Source organism: Cynocephalus volans, chromosome 3 (genome assembly GCF_027409185.1).
Source record: "Cynocephalus volans isolate mCynVol1 chromosome 3, mCynVol1.pri, whole genome shotgun sequence".
In the NCBI taxonomy this organism is placed as follows: Eukaryota; Metazoa; Chordata; class Mammalia; order Dermoptera; family Cynocephalidae; genus Cynocephalus; species Cynocephalus volans.
In genome coordinates this window covers 82,378,580-82,401,632 of record NC_084462.1, presented here as the reverse complement: position 1 = coordinate 82,401,632, position 23,053 = coordinate 82,378,580, and the positions used below count along the sequence as shown (strand labels likewise).

The 23,053-nt window shown below is 33.2% G+C and overlaps 1 protein-coding gene across 1 annotated transcript in view; it reads right to left on the bottom strand.

Annotated features, from left to right (window-relative positions):
* ZNF280D (zinc finger protein 280D) overlaps nucleotides 1–23,053 on the bottom strand; it is a 111,193-nt gene that overhangs the window by 43,280 nt on the left and 44,860 nt on the right. The window contains exons 8-13 of the mRNA XM_063090758.1: nucleotides 22,197–22,367; nucleotides 21,942–22,051; nucleotides 8,665–8,888; nucleotides 5,196–5,353; nucleotides 4,505–4,605; nucleotides 3,315–3,461 (exon numbers count right to left, since the gene is read on the bottom strand). Coding sequence (XP_062946828.1) covers nucleotides 3,315–3,461; nucleotides 4,505–4,605; nucleotides 5,196–5,353; nucleotides 8,665–8,888; nucleotides 21,942–22,051; nucleotides 22,197–22,367 — 911 coding nt within the window. The remainder of the gene's footprint in view (nucleotides 1–3,314; nucleotides 3,462–4,504; nucleotides 4,606–5,195; nucleotides 5,354–8,664; nucleotides 8,889–21,941; nucleotides 22,052–22,196; nucleotides 22,368–23,053) is intronic.

Here is a 23,053-nt window from a genome sequence, read left to right as displayed (position 1 = left end):
TCTACCTTCAAAAAAATTCAAAATCTTTCCACTTCTCATTACCTCCAACAATTGTATCATACTGGTCCAAGCTACTCACCTGAACTAATGTAAAAACCTTCTATCTTCTCCCTCTCATGTGCTCTCCCTACAGTCTATTCTCCTCAAAGCTGCCAGTGATCTTAAAACATGGATCTTTCCTACATGCTTAAAACCTCCCAGTGACTTTCCAAAGTCCTGACTCTGGCTTACAAGGCTCTCTGTGAATTGGCCTGCAATCTATTGCTACAACCTCATCTCCTACTATTCTTCCTCCTAATAGTTTACTCTGCTCGACATACTGACCTCCTTACTGTTCTTTGAGCAACCCAGGTATACATTCACTTTGCTGCCTACATAATGTTACCTCTCCAGATATCCATATAGCTTACTTCTCCATTTCCTACAGAGAGGCTCTTTTCTGACCACCCAGTATACAAAAGAGCAACCATTCCTCCACTCTTACCATCTCCCCAATCCTTGGCACTCCTAATCCACCACATTCTCCTCCCATGGTACTTATCACCAGCATATACATTCATACATATATATATACACAAATTTATTTTATTATCTTTCTCCACTCTCATGCAAATTCCAGAAGGCACAAACTTTGTTTTATTCACTGCTATATAATACCTAAAACAGCCGCTAGCACATAGTTAGGCATTCAATAAATATTTGTTAATAAATGAATAATGGGGTAGAAAGCAAGAGACTAACAGAGAAAATGCATACAGGTACAATTTAACTAGTTCAAAATGTCTGCAATTCCATTCAGTGAACATTTGTCCAGAATCCTGAGACAGAAAACATTAATCTACTATTCCCTCAGTCGGACTCAAGTCTTACACATCCCTCCAAAGTACATATGCATTTCAATGCACTAAGGATGATAAAAATATAGTATATTTTTAAATAACATTATGTTCAACCAAAGAAATAATGATCTATTCTGAATATAGAGAAATAATTGCCTGTTGAATTTTTTGAAAAGCATACTATATTGTTTGGGAGACTTAAGGGATTTAAGGGTAATTCTTACTACATGTAATTTCTACCTTTAGGCCTAATTACAACGTGAAATCTGTGGTAGATTAAAACTTAAGCTCTGGAGTCAAGTTTTGACTGCCTTTTATTAGACAATGTGACATTAGCAAAGTTACTACCGCTAAAGCTCTGTTTCCTCGCCTATAAAATAGAAATAATAATATACGTACAGTTATTGTGAGGCTTAAAAAAGATAATGTATATAAAGCACCAGCTGCTGCAATAATATAAGTGATTAGGATATGTTAACTGCTTATTATTTTTTTAAAGATCTAGTAAACATATTTAACAAATCTGAAACTGCTTTCACTATTTCTTAAATGTCATACATACTGGGTTTTAGATCTAAAATCAAGCAGACATAATAATATAATCTTTCAAAGAAAAAGATAAAACCAAGGTTTTCAAAGACAATAAAATGTGGCATAGAGACAATTTTTATTTTCTAATATTGCACTAATTATGTCATCTCAATTACAAGTTTATAAACCTAGTCAGCTATGGTTTTCCAGTCTTTTGTAAATAATTATACAAATTATAAATAACTGGAAGGATGCCTGATGATACCTCATATTAATAGACTGTCCCCTCCTTTACTGCTGGCTGTCTATCTCTTAGGTACTCCAAATAGGCAAAAAGAAAATTGGGTACCCATGGCAAGTGAAGACATACAACTCAGACTGGGTTATAAATCACATTGCCCACACAGTGAGTCCACACATCTCCATCATAGTCATCATTCTTCCCATATCTATGTGTCATTCTAGAGCTAAGTCAAACATCTGGGAAAAATTATGTTAAAGGCCTCATAATGAAAAAGTCAGAGTTACTGCTTGATACCTCACTCACTCTTTCAAAATTAAAGTCCAAAGATGAAATGTAGAGTGTCAAGAATAATGTTTCCCAAACTCCATTCATCAAGAAACGTTAATAGATATTGTGCAAATAAAGGGTTCAATGGTCAAATAAGTTTGGGGAATGATACATACTATATATCCTTTGCTTAGAGATTTACAATATCCATTAGCATATTAAAAGCTCTGAGAAGTCCTGTTTTAAAAAACAGACAAACAGAACTGTTTAACTTTGTAAATCTAGGCATTTACCAAATTTATACACCAGTGACAATTTGGGGGAAAACACCTACTAATACCTGATGGAACACTGTTAGGAAAACCCTAGAATAGAAGATCTTGTCAGAACTTCTCAAGGATGGGTGGTGGCATCCCAGTTACAACACAAGTGATCCCAAATTAATTTGAAAATTCTACTTTTATGATCTTTCCCAATTAAAAACCACAACTGAATTTCATTAACAACTAAAATGACAGCAAAATGAGCACCAATGTTGAATAAATTGGTGTGCCAATTTAATCAATAATAAGAAAATGTATTTGTAAAAAAAAAAAAAGAAAAGAAAATGTATTTGTATTGAGCTATTTTAGTGAGTTGGCAAAACCTCACTATGTGATCAGATTCAGTAAATCCACTGGCTTCTGATTTTGGCAAAGGCACTATTATTCTTTCAAGCATTCAAGAATAGGATCAGAGCCGCATCACAATTTTTAGCCCAAACAAACGATAGTTCAATTGCTTCAGGAAAAGAACCAATGAGCATAACATCAGAATTCAAGGGAAGCATACAAGCACCAATACTGGGTCCCAAAAACTACACAGCAGACTGGCAGTAGTCATCCAGAAACAAGTTATGATCTAAATACAGTTCTCTGACAGAGTTCATGTATCAACCAGTAAGTGTCATCACTGCTTCCTTTGTCATGCAGCTATAAAGACTACTCTGGGTCAATGATGATACATCTTAAAATAATAAGGGAATTAGAAAGTGGAAAGTTTGAAGAGAGAAAAACAAAAGAGTATGAGTATTCAATCTTTTCTTTCTCAGTTCAGACTCATCTTTTCCCCTCATCCTGATAATTCCCTTCAAAATCATTCCCACACCTACTCTTAGACCCTGAAATACCCAATCTTTAGGATATTCCCCTCACCTCTTTTTTCTCTAAATCCTAGGCTATTTCTAACTATCTTTCAGAATTTTCATCATTTATGAGCCATACCCCTCACCAGAAAGGAAGTAAGAAAAAAAAGTGAAAGTTTCAAAAGTAATTCAACATCTTATTTGGAACAACTGTTTTTCCTTTGAAGAACAAATCTAATCAATGTTCTAAGTCATAATCAATCTTTTTGCTAAGACAATATGAACAAACATAACACTTGGTAAATCTCACCTGATGCTTCATATAATGATGCATATAGGGTGTTGCAATTTTAATAACTTTGAGGCAAAACGGACATAGCAAGTTCTTAGTGTTTTCATGGGATGTCCTAAAATGAGTTTCTACATCAGAAAATGATGATGATCTATAATTGCAAACCTAGAAATAGAAAGAAGTCTTAGTTTAACTTGAAAATTTATGTGATAGGCAATTACAAAGCAACAATAATGAATCATTTGTTTAGAAGAACATCATGCACTACTAATCTAGTTCTGATGCCTACACAACCAAGAATGCCCCTAAAGTAAGCACCAAAAGATAATCTCTGAGAGAGAAAAGTTATCTTTCAAAGTTAAGAGATGTTTCTCAGAACATAATAAGATTCTCTTCTTTTTATCAGATCTTTTTATCTATCACTCCCTGTCTTGACTTGAATTTTCAAGTTCTGGCACCAATCTTGTTCTATAAAATATTTTTCTGTGAAAATTTTTTCCCCCCAAAAAGCATTCCCTTTAGATTATAAATGTCCTCCAGGCTATGGCAGTGGTCATTCATCTTTCTTTTATTTTCCTATTCCTTCAAATTCTGGAAAAATACTAGTCCCAAACCATTTGGTAGGGTCCTTTGTAACTAATAACATTTTGCACTTTCCTTGTATGCCCACATTCTCCTCTATATGGTAATATAAGTCCACACATTTGTCTTTCTCCGGCAGGGCTCTTCTTTGCCCAGTACAGGAGTAAACAAATAACCTGTGGGCCAAATCCAGCTCACTGCCTACCCCTCATATAATTCATGAGTTATGCCAAGAGACTTTCCACTAATAAATTTAAATTTATATTTAAAAGAGGAACTTTTAGTAACCAAGTTTACCTAAATGGTTAAAAATAAGACTAATATATTTCATGACACATGAAAATTACATGAAATTCAAATTACAGTGCCCATAAATAAAGTTTTATTGGAACACAGACACACCCCTTCATTCACTTATTGTCTATGGCTAACTTTGTGCTATGACAGTAGAGTTGACTAGTCGCAACAGAGACTGTATAACCCTCAAAGCCTGAAATACTATCTGGCCATTTAATATCAGGCCCATTACAGAAAAACATTTGCTGACACTTGGTTTAATAAGTTTAAATCTTGTAAACAAAACAAAACAAACAAACATTTAAGGACACAATAAAATGTGTGCGTACCTGGCAGATATATGGCATTTCACCGGGTTTATGATTGTCCTTCATATGTTGTAAAAGAACGTGTTCTGTTTCAAATGATAATTCACAGATTTTACAAATGGCTAAAAATGGGGGGGAAAGGTATTACAACATTTTAAGATATAAATATAAAAAATTCATTTTATACATCTATATCAACAACAATAACAACAGTAGTAGTGGTGAACAGTTTTATAGTTTGTTAACTGTGTGTTAAACATGATTCTAAGCACTTCACTTATATTTATTCACTTAACTATGAGGAAGGTACTTCTATCATCTCCATTATTCAAATATTGAGTAACTTGCCTGAAATCATGTAACTGAACGCAAACTGTCTAGCTCCAAAATCTGTGATTTTAACTACAACAGTTTAGTTAAATGAAGAACACTGACTTCATATTTGAAAACTATGATCTAAGGCTTCCAATTTAGTCCTCCATATATAATGCACAGGTTATATGCCAAGGCAGTTACCATAATGAAGGATTTGCAACAGGGACTTTAATTTTAGTAACTAATTTTACTTAAAAGTTTATAAAAGTTAAAACTTAACTTTTTCAATTTTGCCCCAAAATTCCAAAGTTTATTTCTTATTTTTATTTTTCTAACAGACTTCATAAGATTTATACTATCAAAATCAATAGGAGACCTAAAGGAAATTGTAACTTACTAGAAAATTCATGGGGAGTGTGTGTACTTTCAATGTGACACTGCAGCTGAAATGGTGTGGGAAACTGACGATAGCAGTGCTGGCAGGTGGTGTGGTTTTCCCAGCTCTCACTGCTCTGCTTCTCAAGTTCCAAATGATGTTTCATGTGGTTCATAAACCTATAAATGATTGTCAACAGGTGCAAAAATTCAGATTTAAAAATAAAAAGGAAATCTCACAAATAAGTACCTCTACCTAAATCTTAAAAATATAGATGTATTACTCAAAATAAAATCTCAAAAGTCTTAAAAAATGTACACTTTAAATAACCACTTTAAGTGGCTAAGTAAACATCTTTTCATCTTTGTTTTAAAATAATTCATTAACATAATTAATCTGAAATACCACTAATTTGATCTAACTCTTAATCATTATTTCAGATCATTAAAATGTTTTGCAGATAAAACAGCAGGCTTCTTTTCCATATGTGAAATACTACTTACATTTTGAAATAAATTACTGAAAGGAAGGAAACCCTATCACCAAAAGCAGCTTACAAAAACATGAGAGAAATCTTTTAAGGCAGCTGCCTAAAAGACAAATTACCGGTATTTTTACTCGTGTCTTGGTTTCTAAATGCATGTAATAGCAATTTTAATGCCTACAATTACAAGAACCTTTTGTTTTATTTAATGATACTGGTTTACTGTTAGCACAGATTGTTCATTTTAACTTGCAGACTGTGCCCTTTGTAGGCAATGTCCATTTTTCAGTTTTATATTCTGCTATTTCAGCTTCCCTAAAAGGCTTCTTATGAGCAGGAACGATGACCTTTGACAGCAGAGAGTGCAATCTAAATGAGAATACCTATTTAAAAGAGCTTACTGAAGCTTTTTGCTGAATCTGAAAGTTACTCAATCAAAAGAACAATTTTTGGATTGGATCAACTATTAATTATTCACTTTGGATCTCAAAAGGAAATAATCTTGAAACTAAGTGATAATATCATCAATCTGGATAGCAATCATTATGAAGATTATAACATATATCTTTTTAACACTTCAACAACACTATTTAGAGTGGATTATGGTACACCTTGAAATATCTTTTCCTCCTTTGGTTTTAGCATCAGTTCTACAAACACCTATAGAAAATCCTAGTCTTAGTTAAATATTTACATACAGAGAAAAAGTCATGAGCCATTAAACTTTCAGCTCACAACTTTAAGCACTTAAAGTATATCTATATAAAATAATCCCTTAACTAGTTTTCTTTCAATTATTATATGAGCCCCCACCAGGAGCTCATACTTCTCAAACCTATAGATAAAATGGCGGAAACAAAAAAAGCAAACTTCTAGCAAGGATGTTCACAAAACAAAATAAACCTGTTTTTAGTAACACTCAATGTAGGAAAAAAAAAAAAAAAAAAAAAAAACCAAACCATAATATGTTAACAGGGCAGAGAACAGATATTTTGAGTTATCAACTTCTTACCATTTTCTAAGAACATCTATTTATCTTCCCAGCTTTTATTGTTAAAGTAAAATATTGTGTAATTATTGTGTAATATATTTACTTCTTTGGTCATGAAGTATTTACAATTAAGGTTACATTTACTAGATAACTAATATTTTTTATAATGCTCAATTCCTGGATGTTATTCAAATGCAATTTGCTTAAAATTCCTAAATATTCTGATAATCTAGATGCATGTAACTAGTCTTCTGAAACAATAACAAGAAAAGGAACTTTTCATTTTTATATCTGATCTTTAGTGGGCTAATCTTAAAGGAAAAGCCAAAATAACTACTGCGAAAATAACTTACCATATGCATCATATTTAAGTAAAACAAGGAACTAAGTCAGTAAACCACATTTCTATGCATTTTACCATACTTATTAACATGATTTTTTCTGATGTATTTTACTATTAAAACAGTAAGAGTATGGAAATTGGTAGTAGAATTCTGTTTCAGTGTTATTTCTCAAAGCACAATTTCCCTTCTATTAAACTACTGAGACCATTAGCTATTATTGATGGCTGTTACACCTTGATAAAAGAAAGCAAAGAAATACAAAAATTCATATGAAATAAGATGTGAAAGAACTTTGAAAAGCATAAAACACTACCATAAATAAACCATTAATAATTGTTATAAGAGTATATCACAGTATATTTCAGGGTTTTTGTATGAAATGTAAGAAGTATATGCTTCTTTATGGACCCAAGAACTCACAGGAAAATAAATAAATGCTGGGTTCAGAAGTAACTATTGGTGATTTAAAATGTTAATTACAAAAGACAGTTATCAAGAGTAAACATAAAAAGGCATACATATATGGGCCGGCCCATGGCTCACTTGGGAGAGTGCGGTGCTGATAACACCAAGCACAGGTTCAGATCCTATATAGGGATGGCCAGTTAGCTCACTGGCTGAGCGTGGTGCTGACAACACTAAGCCAAGGGTTAAGATCCCCTTACCAGTCATCTTTAAAAAAAAAAAAAAAAGGCATACATATATGTATATGTTTGTATATACATGCACACATCTCACCTAAGGGAAGCATGCTGATGTCTGCAATTTACTTAGAAATGCACCAGAAAAAAATCAGTTTGAAGGAAGGACGAAGAGATATATGATAAATCAAGAATGGTAAATGTTAATGGTAGAATCTAGGTGGTATGTGTACAAGTGTCCAATGTAAAATTTTTAAAACTTTGCTCAATATTTAAAAATTTTTATAATAAAATGTTCATAGAAAAACAACCTTACCTAATATAATGTCAGGCTATATAACCAATGAAAAACATCATTTAATATGTCTTATTACTTTGTCCTTGTAACTATCTTTCACTGGATGATAGTTTCACATAATATGTCATGTAATTCATAGATTACAAAGTATAAATTCCTAAAATTTAAAGCATTCATGTATAAAATCTTCAACTCCATTGGCAATTAAGTCTCTAATTTTTATAGGTGTTAAATTTCAAAATCAAAGCACATATGTCTCCTAGAACTGGTATATCTCTAAAACATTTCCAGAGGTAAATGATCTAAAAATTACAAATACTAATTGAAAGATTTACACATTAAATAAATTTAGTATGGAGGAGGTCAAACTGGATTCCTCTTGTGATGTGAAGAAAAATAAAATTCAAAGGCAGCTAGAAAATGAAAACTAATAAAAATTCCAAGATCACTACTAAAATACAGAAAGAAAATTCACTTTGTCTTAAGTTAAAATAAATTTTGTCCTTTCTTACGCTATGTGAAAGAAATACAACTAAGTGTATTCAGGAGTCAAACCCTAAAATACAAGAAAAGACAAAAGCTTTTCAACAGAAAAATATGCCTTTGGTTCTTAGTATAAAGTGTTAAAATCACTTATCTAGAATGGCACAGAAAAATGCAAGATAATGATACAAGATTTACATCTGCAGCATTCCAACTTTCAAATAGAAATAAAAATAGCCATTTACATACCTAATATTATTTTTCAGAATTTTCAAGCAACTGAAGCATTTAAAGGTTGTGTGAGTCTTCTGTTCTTCCTGGACATCTCCCTCATGTTTTCCGTAGTAAAAGTCATTAACTAACATGATCAATTTTCCTTTCTCTGAATCAATAGTCATATTTTTATTTGCTGTACTTGAAAATTCTGTTTTAGCCAGTCCCAAAAAGTTATTTATCATGTCTGGACAACAGTACTGAAAGAGAAAAAAAATAAAAGCCTTATTTATTGTTTAAAAAAATAGATACCAAAAAATGATTCTATGTTTACAACTAAACCAGTCCATGTAAAACTTTGACTGGTAATTTATCTGGAAAAACAGTCACCAAAAATTTGCTGTGCAAATACATATTCTAAAAAATTCAAACAATAAACACCTATTATCTTAAAAAATATAAAAATTTTCAAAAAGAAATTAAAAACCGTAAAACCAGAACTTGGCTACAGATCTAGTAGCTTTTCTCTTGAAACTTACCTTTCTATATGTAAATATTTAATAATGATTTGTTTTATATGTGTCAAGATAAAGTATACAAAGGAAATGTAGTTTTATATGCCTTGATGTATATGTTTAATTATCAAGTGATACACAAAACTTCATAAAGCCTGGTTCGAATTGAACTTTGAACACACCTAACTTGCCATTCCCCAGACTTAAGGTACTAGAAAATGTATGGCACACAAAGAAAGAAGCATCAGCTACATCTTCAAATCTAGAATGCTTAAATATGTGAAGGAGAAATTTACCTCCTCATGAGTAAAATCAAGATGTCACATAAACTGTTTCTAATACGGAATACTTTCATACATGTGTGTGTTTGTTTTTAACAAGATAAAACTAATTCATTTATTGCACATAATTTTCAGTTGTAGGATTTCTCTAGGACAGTTCTTCTCAGAGGACAATCCAAGGAAGACCTGCATTAGAAAAACCCGACGTGCTTGTTTAAAATGTTAATTACTGGGCCCCACTTCAGACCAACCAAACCACAATGTCCAGGTAGGGCCCAGAAATCTGTATTTTTTCAACAAGCCACCCAGGTCATTCTTCTACATCTTAAATGCTTACTAAATGTGTTATTTGTTAAATTAGTAGCAACATAAGAAAGTCTGGAAATCTAAACATAACTCTATTCCATTTCTAAAATAAAATATACTTCCTCTTCTGCCACATGTGAAACATTCTGTATTACATGGAAAGCTGGGCCTTTGATCCAAGACAGACCTATAACATTTCCTTCAATGTTGCATTATACTTATTTTGTTTCACTTATAAATTTTGAAATCCACAAAGTAAAAAACACCCCCAAAAATGTATGTGAATAATCTTATGTCCGAAACATTAAACCTGGCTTTCAGTAGAAGTTATTCGTCATATTTGACACTTGATTCTTTCCTGAAATCGACAAAATAACCTAAATATTCTATGGTAGAGTGTGCTCCAAGGTTTACATTCTCCAGAAATGTCTAATTTGGTACATCGATGAAAGTTAAAGTTTACCCTAAAATATCCAGAAATTGCGGTACACATAATAGACAATTACTTGCTATTGTTCTATTTTCCTTTTTCTTTTTTTCTTTTCTTTTTTACAGAAAAGTAAGATAGGATCAGATTTTTTAAAAAACATAAAAACCTTGTTCTCAGTACCCTTTAAACAATGTTTCAGATCACTATAAATAATAAACTATTGACAACCAAGAATGAACAAGGTGGGTGGGAGATTTAGTAATTTAAAGGAAAGAAAATTATTCTACAGGAAATATCCCAAAGGCAAGAAAGCAACTTAATGAGAACTAAGTTTAGGTTTAAGGTTTTATAGGAGGACAGAGTAAGCTATGGAGGGAATAGCTAGCCCAAGATCAACTGGTCATCTTTTATTCAGCCTGGCACTCTTTTGGTTCTAGCCCTTCCCTGCAACCACTCGTCTACCCTTTATTTTCCTGGGTTAGCCATTCTGTACATATTAAATAACTTTAACGCCATATACTATAGTTTGACAAATATCAGACACTATCTACGCACCATTGTCATCTTCACTCCTCCTAGTACATAGACCATGTTCTGCCAATTTTGTTAGTGCCCTAAAAATTAAGGTAAGATTTTCAGAGCAAAGCAGGTGGGGTGCTATTTTTAAATAGTAAAATAGGACTCCTCCTGTGAACATCCTACATAAGTAAACATTTTCCCCTTTTCTTTCTGGGATTCATCCAAAAGCCACAACAACCAAATATCACGAATTTGATTTTCATTGAACTAAAAGCCAGATAAAATCCACAGACTCCGCTATACAGTAAAGGACTACCCATAGAAGCCAAGATCAGGCAGAAGGCATGTAGTTGAAAGCAGATCAGAGACATCAAGAGGACCCAATGGTAACATATCTCAGAAAGTGAAGGTAAGAGGCATATCCTCAAGTGCAAAACTATATCCTTTGTTTGCAAAAACAGGTGCAGAAATACCACAGACCAGGTTTGGTACAGAGAAACAGAAAAGGCAATGCTACGTAGAGAATCAGACATTCAAATCATACTTGTAGGAAATGTTCTGCCCAGCAAAGAGCTGTGTTAACCAGCTACCAGGCTGTGAGACTATCTCGGCAATCTATGCTTCCTCCCAAAGGAACTTTGTACAAAAGAGCTGGCTCAAGAAAATCCAACTTGTTCAACATGATAGGAATTCAAATTTAAACAAAAATACTTTAAGATAAAAGGAAGCAAACAACAGGAAAATGTAAAATTCTAACAAAAACACCAGAAATATGTTGCCATAAAGAAGATGCAGATGACAACAGTGGCCAAAATTTTTGCCACAAATTTTAAAGACTTATTAAAGCAATTGTCTCTTTTGGCCACAAAGCAAAAAAATAACGGCAAGACAACAAAAAGAGTAGCAAAATCAAGGGGAAAGTAGAGAAAAAAACAAAATCAGAGAGATGAAGACAAGTTAGAAAGGAGTACAGAGGTGAATAGACATTGCAAAATAAAACAAAGGACACAGAGAAGTAATTAGAAAAGCAAATTTTAAAAACTATTTTAAAAGAGTTAAAAAGGATTCAAAAGAAAATGACAGATATGCCAGGCAAAGGAGACAACAAATTCATACTGGAGATGGAACTGTATGAATATTTTAAAATACAATTTAAGAATACTATGCTAAAACAAAGGAAGACACAAATATACTGATTGAAAGAACACAATATATGCCAGAGAAGGCTAACTCAAAAATCCGAACACCAAGTTATATCAGTGTAAAATTATCAGTCTTCTAAAATAAAGAATCCTGTTGACAGCCAGGCAAAAAAGATCAAATTACTTATAAAAGGCAAAATAACTCAGGTTTGTCTCAGATTCCTCAATAGCAATATTCAATAGGAGAAAACAGGAGCAACACCAACAAGATCTTCAAAGTAGGATCCAACTTACTTTATATTTGCCAAACTGCATTTCAAGAATGGACTATAGTCAAAATATTTTGATCATGAAAGAACTCACAGAATAATGTTCCCAGACCCTTCCTGAAGAAATTACTAGAGGATAAACTTCAGCCAAACAATAGAAAACCAAAGAAGCCATGACAAAAGCCTGGTGATGAATACTAAATATATTTACTGTGGAAAAGATTAAAACAAATGTAGAGATAAAAGTTAAGAAAACTGAAAACTGAAAACTTTTTCTACCTCATACATGAGTATGAGGTAGAAAAAGTACAGTCTGCCTCACATATGCTAGCAGTACATCTGTATCATTTAGAGTCACCAAATAAAGTCATATAGGTATAAGCATTTTAACAGCAAAGGTAAACACTCAGACAATATTAACTAAAAACAGGTAATAGAGGAGAAGGCAAACATTGGATGAGATAAGAATAGGAAGTTTAATGCTACTTTAATCAATTTTAATAAAAGAGAATAGTAGAGAATAACCAGAGAAATAGAAGACTACTGGAGTGATATATGTTAAAATTATAAGAATAATCAGAATTAAACTACAACTTTCCTAAAAGCCCAATCTACATACACATAAAGTAACCACACAGCGAAAGACTTAAAAAAAAAAAGGATTTAAAAAAATTACAACAGAACCAAGACCAAATAAATCTATCATACTGATGAATATAAACTCACCTACTAAAAGAGATTTTCATATAGGATCAGAAAGGAAAAATCAACTCTGCTGAAAGCAAAAGGCATATCTAAAACAAAATGATTCAGAAGAATTGAAAATAAAAAGTAAACAAAGAATACATAAGGCAAGTGCAAACCATAAAAAAAACAAGGGTTGTGACCCTAACATCTAAGTAGAATTTGAACTAAAAGGCAGTGAACATTAAGACAAAAAAGAATGCTAAAGGATGTATTCACAATACAATTATAAAAGCTAGATTCTTCTATATCACAAACAACAGCAACAACCTTGAATCAAATTTCAATACACCAAAGAGAATACCGGTAATGAAAGATGTGGATTGAGATGTGGTGTTTCCCAATCTAGGACAGATCAAATTGAGTAAATAAATATAAGTGAAGATAAACAAATCTAAATAACGTAATTAAAAAGCTAAATCTGGTTGATAAATATCAAATTCCATAGCCTAAAAGAGAAATAATATACCTATTTTCAAGTTTCCATGTTATATTAAAGAAAATGTCCCATTCACTTTCTATAGAGGAAAAAGAAGTATTTGCAAGAACTTGCGCTTCACTATTAAAGAAATTGAGATTTGAATGCCAATTGTGCCAATTAATTGGCTATACAACAATGAGAAAAATACCTTTCTCAAAGAATTTTCTAAATATTACAAATAATGTATTTAAAGCATAGTACTGTGTCTGACAAATGGTCTCAGATAAATAAATTGTTCTTATTATTGTAAGATATTTTACTAATATTTTAAATATTTTCCCATTGAAAGAAAATACTATTTTCTTTCACAGAATAAAATAACATTATTAATTAAATAACAGAATAAATAACATTATTTCTGTGCTATAGTCATCTTCCATTTACCTATAATAACAGCACAAAAGTCATTCCCAGATAATCTAAAAATCACATTTTTTTCCAAAATGGAAACCATAACTGTATTAAAATTTTAACTGACATGTAAAAATGTATAAGCTAGAAAGCAAAAAGTCCCCATAGTTTTAAACTTTCCCTTCCTAGATTTGGTGACTATTTCTTCAGATTTCTCTGTGACATAAAGACACATCTTTCATATAATATTCAACTTAGTTCAATAGCATGTCTTACAGACTCTCCCATATCATTACCTACTATAGAGATACCTTCCTTTTTTTTAAATGTCAGACTGGCTGGTTAGCTCAGTTGGTTAGAGTGCAGCCTTGTAACACCAAGGTCACAGGTTCAGATCCCCAGACTGGCCAGCCGCCAAAAAAAAAAAAAAAAAAAAAAAAAGAATTCATAAACGGGAGCTATGAAAGAAAGGCCACAATAAAAACTGAACTATCAGAAGTAGAGAACAGACCTATAGTTACTAGAGGTGCAAAAGTGGGAGTGGGGGGGATAGGAAGTAAGTGGGTAAGGGTCACATAGAATAACTAAAATTCGTAATGATGAACATGCTAATAATATTGATTTGACCATACATACTGTACAAAATACTGACAATCAACTCTGTACCCCATAAATATGTACAATCATTTATGTTTCAATTCAAAAAAGAAGTAAAATAAATTAATTAAACAAAATAAAATGTTGCAGTGTTCCATTATACGAATATTCTACAAAATGTTGGTTGTTTCTAGTACAAGTAATCATAACGCTGTAACACATAAAACTCACATTTTGGAGAATGATTGCCAGTCTCTCCAGATGCAGAAATAGAAATAATATGCTACAATTTGTGCACAAAAAAGAAAGAAAGAACATTCATGTTTACCTATATATGAAGATAGAAAATCAGGGAGGATACAAACACACTAATTATTTTCAGGGCTGGCTGGTTAGAGTGTGGTGCCAATGACACCAAGGTTCAGGGTTCTATCCCTGTACTGTGCCACCCCCCCAAAAAAAAAAAACTGGAGCAGTCCCAGCCATTGCTGAACCCTGGGACCCGAGGCAGTGGCACTGCCGAGTCCCAGCACTCTCTCCACAGGATCCTAGGCCGAAGCTCCAGTGGCGCAATCAGTTAGTGCGCGGTACTTATATCACAGGATCCTAGGCCAACACCAGGTGAGTTCCTGCCCCTGAGAGAGGCTCCAACCACCACCAACCCCCGGGACCTGAGGCAGCAGTGCCACCAAGTCCCAGCACCCTCCACATGGGACCCCGGGCCACCACCAAGTGAAGCCTCACCCCAAGAGACCCAAGCTGCCGCTGCCACCCAGGACCCGAGGCAGCAGTGCTGAGTCCCAGCACCCTCTGTGCAGGACTCCAGGCCAGCACCAGGAGAGTCTCTGCCCCCAAGAGAGGCCCCAGCTGCTGCTCATTCCCAGGACCTGAGGCAGCAACAGGCAGTTCAGCATCAATGAAACTCCCTGATATTGTTCCAGAAACCAGGGTGGAACAAGTAGTACGCAAGAGCCTTTGCCACAATGTATCTGTCCTTGCCAATGGACAGATACTAGAAATATGAAAAACCAAGAAAGTCTGATCACCAAAGGAATATAATAACTCTCAAGTTCTAGACCCTATAGAACAGGAAGTCCTTGAAATGACTGACAAGGAATTTCAAGTAACAATTCTAAGGGAACTAAATAAGACACAAGAAGACTCAGACAACACAATGAAATGAAAAAAAGTATACAGGACCAGAAAGAGGAAATGTACAAAGAAATCAATGCCCTGAAAAAGAATGTTTAACAGAACTTGTGGAGCTGAAGGATTCATTCAACAAAATAAAAAATACAATAGACAGCTTAACCAGCAGGCCAGAACAAGCAGAAGAGAGAATTTCTGACCTTGCAGATGGCTTGTTTGAAATAGCACAGAAGGATAAAAAAAAAAGAAAAAAGAATTTAAAACTAAAGAAAATATAAGAGAGATAAAAGACAACCTCAAGTGCTCAAATATCTGAAGAATGAGTATTCCAGAAGGGGAGGAAAAAACAAATGGCACTGAAAACATATTCAATGAAATAATAGCAGAAAACTTCCCACGTATAGGGAGAGATACAGATCTTCAGATACAGGAGGCTCAAAGATCTCCCAAAATATTCAACCCAAAAGGTCCTGTTATAGTCAAATTGGCAAAACACAAGACATGTTATAGTCAAATTGGCAAAACTCAATGACAAAGAGGGAATCTTAAAAGCTGCAAGAGAGAAGCATCAAGCCACCTATAAGGGAACCCCAATCAGATTAAATTAGACTTTTGGGCCGAGCCCGTGGCGCACTTGGTAGAGTGCTGCGCTGGCAGCGCGGCGACGCTCCCGCCGCGGGTTTGGATCCTATATAGGACTGACCGGTGCACTCACTGGCTGAGTGCCGGTCACGAAAAAAACGCCAAAAAAAAAAAAAAAAAAAAAAAATTAGACTTTTCATCAGAAACCCCAAAAGCCAAACAAAAATTGCCAGTCAAGAATACATTACCCAGAAAGGCTATCCTTCCAAAATGAAGGACAAATAGTATATTTCCAGAGCAAAAACTGTGAGAGTTCACTACCACACGACCAACCTTACAAGAAATTCTTAAGGGAGTACTGGGTCTGGTACCTGAAAAACCTGGCCATCATTACCATGAATACTCAAGACAGAACAAAACACGCCAGAAAAGTAAAATGTTAACAATAAAGAGGAAAAAAAAAAAGTTTATCCACTATTCCAAGAAACCAACAAACACAGAGGACAATCACTAAATCACAAGGAAAGGTACAAAAGATATTTAAAACATACAAAGAAAAATCAATATAATGCCAGGAATAAATCAATACCTTTCAATAATAACTCTTAATGTAAAGGTTTGAATTCCCCACTCAAAAGACCCAGAACGACTGACTGAATTAAAAAGATGGACCCAACAATATGCTGCCTTCAAGAGACCCACCACACCTGTAAGGACACACAAAGACTAAGAGTGAAAGGATGGAAAAAGATATACCATGCAAATAGAAATGAAAAAAGAGCTAGAGTAGCTATTCTTATATCAGACAAAATAGACTTTAAATCAAAAACTATAAAAAAAAGATAAAGAAGGCCACTATATAATGATAAAAGGATCTATATCCAACAAGAAGACATAACAATCATAAATATATATGCACCAACATTGGAGCAGCCAGATTTATAAAGCAAACACTATCAGATCTAAAGAATGAGATAGACACTACTAATACCATAATAGTTGGGGATCTGAACACCCCCCTCTCAACACTGGACAGATCATCTAGGCAAAAAATCAACAGAGAAACACAAAACCTAAACAAAACTTTAGACCAAATGGACTTGGCAGATATCTACAGAACATTTCACCCAACGACGTAAGAATAGTCATTCTTCTCTGGAGCACATGGAACATTTTCCAGGAGAGACCACATGTTAGGTCACAAATCAGGTCTCAACAAATTAAGAAAAAAATTGGAATTATTCCATGTATTTTTTCAGACAACAACAGATAAAAACTAGAAATCAATAACAAACAAAACTCTAGAAACCATAGAAATCAAACAACATTCTACTTAATGACATATGGGTCCAAGAAGAAATTAAACAGGAAATCAAAAACTGTCTTGAAACTAATGAAAATAATGACACATCATACCAAAATCTGTGGGATACTGCAAAAGCAGTACTAAAGGGGAAATTTATTGCACTAAATGCTTACATCAGAAGAATGGAAAGATGGTAAGTAAACAACCTAATATTTCACCTTAAAGAATTAGAAAAACAAAAACAATCCAAACCCAAAGTTATTAGATGGAAAGAAATAATTAAGATCAGAGCAAAACTAAATAAAACAGAAACCCAAAAAACAATAAAACAGATCAATGAAATAAAAGGTTCATTTTTTGAAAGATAAATAAAATTGACAAACCATTAGCAGGCTAACTAAAAAAAGAAGAGAGAAGACAAAAATAACAAAAATTAGAAATGAAAATGGTGATATTACAACTGATACTTCAGAAATACAAAGACTCATTAGAGATTACTATCAACAACTATATGCCAACAAATTTGAAAATCTGGAAGAAATGGATAAACTTTTGGACATACACAAACTAACAAGACTGAGACAAGAAGACAGAGAAAATCTGAATAGACCAATAACAATAAAGGAGATTGAAGCTGTTATCAGCAGTCTCCCAGGACCAAATGGTTTCACTGCAGAATTCTACCAAACCTTTAAAGAAGTATTAATACCAATTCTCTACAAACTATTTCAAAAATCTGAAACATAGGCCACTCTCCCAAACTCATTATGTGAGGCAAACATCACCCTGATACCAAAACCAGACAAAGATACAACAAAAAAAGAAAACTACGGGCCAATATTGTTCATGAATATAGATGCAAAACTCCTCAATAAAATACTAGCTTATATAATACAGCAAAACATACATAAAATTATACACCATGATCAAGTGGGATTCATCCCAGGGATGCAAGGTTGGTTCAACATATGCAAATCAATAAATGTGATACACCACATCAATAAAATCAAACACAAAAACCATATGATCATTTCTATAGACGCTGAAAAAGCATTTGACAAAATTCAACATTCTTTCATGATAAAGACTCTCTATAAATTGGGTATAGAAGGAAAGTATCTCAACAGAATTAAAGCCATATACGACAAACCCACTGTCAATGTCATCCTGAATGAAGAAAAATTGAAAACTTTTCCCTTAAGAACAGAAACAAGACAAGGATGCCCCCTCTCACCACTCCTATTCAACATAGTGTTGGAAGTACTAGTCAGAGCAATCAGGGAAGAGAAGGAAATAAAGGGCATCCAGATTGGAAAAGACGAGGTAAAGTGTCCCTGTTTGGAAATGACATGATCTCATATATAGAACAGCCTAAAGACTACAAAAAACCTCTGAGTTAATAAATAATTTCAACAAATTTGCAGGATACAAAATCAACATGCAAGAATCAGTAGCACTTCTACATTCTAACAGTGAACTGGCAGAAAAAGCAATCAAGAAAGTTAGCCCATTTACAACAGCGACCAAAAAAATAAAATACTTAGGAATAAATTTAACCAAATATGTGAAAAATCTCTAGGATGCGAACACAAACTACTGTTGAGGGAAATTAAAGAGGACACTAGAAGAAGGAAATATATCTCATGCTCTTGGATCAGAATAATTAACATTGCGAAAATGTCCTTACTACCCAATGTGAAATACAGATTCAACACAATCCCCATCAAAATTCCAATGACATTTTTCTCAGAATTTGAAAAAACAATCCTAACATTCATATGAAAGAACAAAAGACCACGAATAGCCAAAGCAATACTCAGCAAAAAAATAATAATAATAAAGCTGAACACACAACACTACCTGGCTTTAAACTATACTACAAAGCTATAGTAACCAAAACAGCATGGTACTGGCATAAAAACAGATATATGGACCAATGGAACAGAATAAAGAATCCAGAAATCAACCCATGCACCTATAGCCATCTGATCTTTGATAAAAGCACCAAGACTATACACTGGGGAAGAGACTGCCTCTTCAGTAAAGGGTGCTGGGAAAATCGGACATTCATATGTAGGAGAATAAAAGTAGACCCGTAACTCTCACCATATACCAAAACCAACTCAAAATGGATTAAAGAATTAAATATTCCTGAAACAATAAAACTTCTTAAAGAAAACAGAGGAAACACTCCAGGAAGTAGGCCTGGGTACAGACTTCATGAATATGACCCCAAAAGCACAGGCAACCAAAGGGATTATACAAACAAATGGGATAATATCAAACTAAAAATCTTCTGCACAGCAAAAGAAACAATTAACAGAGCAAAAAGACAACCAACAGAGTGGGAGAAAATATTTGCAAAATATACATCTGACAAAGTATTAATAACCAAAATATACAGGGAACGCAAACAACTTAACAGCAAAAACACAAGTAACCCAACTAAAAAATGGGCCAAGGGGCTGACTAGGAAGACATTTGAATGGCCAAAAGGCACATGAAAAAAATGCTCAACATCACTCAGCATTCAGGAAATGCAAATCAAAACCACTTTGAGATACCATCTCACTCCAGTTAGGATAGCTAATATCCAAAAGACTGAGAATGACAAATGCTGGCAAGGATGTGGAGAAAAAAGAACCCTTCTACACTGTTGATGGGACTGCAAAATGGTGCAGCCTTTATGGAAAATGGTATGGAGGTTCCTCAAACAATTACAGATAGATCTACCATATGACCCAGCTATTCCACTGCTGGGTATATACCCAGAGGAATGGAAATCATCATGTCGAAGAGATACCTGTACTCCCATGTTTATTGCAGCACTTTTTACAATTGCCAAGAGTTGGAACTAGCCTAAATGCCCTTCACTGAATGAGTGGATAAGGAAAACGTGGTATATCTACACAATGGGATAGTACTCTGCTATAAAAAAAAAAATGAAGTACTACCATTCACAGCAACATGGACAGACTTAGAGAAATGTGAAATAAGCCAGGCACAGAAAGAGAAATACCACTTGTTTTCACTTATTTGTGGGAGCTAATAAAAATAAATAAGTAAATATACAAACAAATGGGGAGGGGGTAAGAAGACACAACAATCACAACAATTCCTTGATCTTGTTAAGACAAGTGAACAGGTATGATGTTGATGTGGGGGAGGGGGGTAGGAAAAGGAGGAATGGGTAAAGGGACATGAAAATCAACTATTGTATATTGATAAATTAAAATAATTTTTAAAAATATTTTCTTTGGGAGTCATACTGGGAATGAGAAAAATAAGAGATGGGGTAAGATCGTTCATTTGTATGCCTTTTTAGACTTTTAAATTTTGAATCATGTGACTGCATGACCTACTCAAATTAAATTAAAAAATGACTAAAGGACATAGCTCTTTTTTCTCTCTCCATCTATATAATGCAAAACATTAAAAAACATCAAGTATCTCATCAAAACATTACAAAGAGCAGAAAAATTTAAAGCACTTGTACGAGATAATTCTCATATAAGACCAAAGAACAAAGTGCACTTATCAGGGGTTACACTCTGGGAGCTGCAAGTAGTGAATGAACAATTATAGCATTGCACATGAATAAAGAGACCGTATCTGAAATTTTTTAAAACTCCTTTATTTTTTCTGTTTTTTGTAAAATGTTGAATTTCAATAAAAATTTGTCAATCTCTGAAATAGTGAGCAAGAACTTTTCCTATGTTACTTCTTTGCCGTTGCACCCTTCTCTCCTTCCTTCTTTTCCTCACATCATCTACACTGTCTTTTTTCTTGTCTCTCCTCCCACTTCCTGCCATTTATACAGGGCATGCAAAGACAGTACAGACTATCTTTACACAGTACAGCAGGATACTGTACTATTTACCAAAATATTTAATGTGTTACCTAAACCTCATTCTTCATTAGTACTTTGAAAATTTCTTAAAACATAAATTCAAGAGCCTTCTGCTCCAATAAAAAACTCAAATTAATTCATAAAAATTACACGAACTATATTCTGGATGGAGTTAAAACAATTATTTTGTGTGAAATGTTCCACCATTTGAAGTTTATGTCTGAGCACTGAAAATTAAAAAGTAAAACTCAGAATTTTCATGTGTAATGTGACATGCACGTTAGCATGGATATAAAAATAAGGTAACAGAATTTTTAAGTTATATGAAAAATAAAATACATAACAAAATGCCCATTTTATAAGTTTGAAGAAAAATGATCAAGTAAATAAAATTTTCTGATTAATACAATATTTTTTTGAAGTCTTTTTTTTGGGGGGTGGGGAGACTGGCCAGTACAGGGATTAAACACTGTACCTTGGTGTTATCAGCAGCATGCTCTAACCAACTGAGCTAACTGGCCAGCCCCTATTTTTGTTTAAAATTAGAATACAATAAGCATACATTATAATATATGTGAATTTATTTTTTAAATTTGATGATTCATAAGGAATTTTAAAACCTTATAAGAAGATAATCATTATGACTATAAATTTTTACTTGTTACATGGAAATACCAATATAAGATTTCTAGTCTAAATATCTGAACAAACCATTATTTACTGTAAATCAATCATTAATATTTTTAGGGACTTGCAAAATTTTTTGAAATTAAATTTTGAAAGAGTTTTACCTTCATGTGATTTTTCAGAGGATCCAAAAGATTAAAATGAATATTGCACTTTGGACAAGCTCTTGGAAAAGGTGTTCCACTTTTAGATTGATTCAATGAGGTATCTGCACCTAAAATTCAAAACATTTATGATTCAAATTCATCAATTTTTAACCTTAAAAAACTCCTAATAACAGCTTTTAAATTTACAAAGATTTCTAAAACTTATGTATAAATACTATAGTTTCTTTTTTATATTCCAGATTTCATATTTACCTTTTGATGGCATAGCCTGAGGAGATGTCATCGAAGGAGATTTAACTGGAGGGAAAACAGCTGAAGAATTTGCTCCAGAAACACTTTCACTGGGCTTAGGCTTTTTTGGATTAACACTGCTCACTTCAAGAGTAGAAGGACGTTTTGATAAAAATGAACCTTCCTTCATTCCTAGAATGATTTAAATAGTGGGGAAAATATTTTAAAACATTTTAGAATAATGCTTACAACTGAGTAAAATACTTTGGAGCTAAATTAAAGAAATTATTATTGTATGATCATATCATACAAATGAAAATAATGATAAAAATTTATGTAATCCAAACTCTCAGGGTGTAAAGAAATTAAACATTTATTATGGAATACATGTATTCAAATAATTCAAGAAATAATCTTTCTATGCAAGAAAATTCTAAATACGGCTTCAAATAAAAATATATATAAATAGCCACTTTAAAAGAAGCCAGACCAAAATATCCCAAGCAAAAAAAAAAAATTAAAGCAGAGAATACTTTGAACGAAGTTCCTACACGTGAATTATCTTTAGATGTTTAAGTGCACTGAATGCATCCGAGTTTCTAAAAAAACAAAAAAAATAATTTTTCTTTGTTTCAAAAATTTAGAGAGACCCTTAAGATGCTTTTTTATTTAACAACGTAAAATGTCTAATGAAAGGTTAGTTCTCTACCCATCTAACAAGCTGAGAAGTGGTCTAGTGAAGGCTTTAGGTAATAATTACCCATTTATTGCTATGTACAAAGTGGAAACAACTAATCTTGAATGGTAATACTTTACTCACCCATATGAAAAAGGGCCCATAATACAAGGTGTTAGTATAATGATTTTCATACTATGTT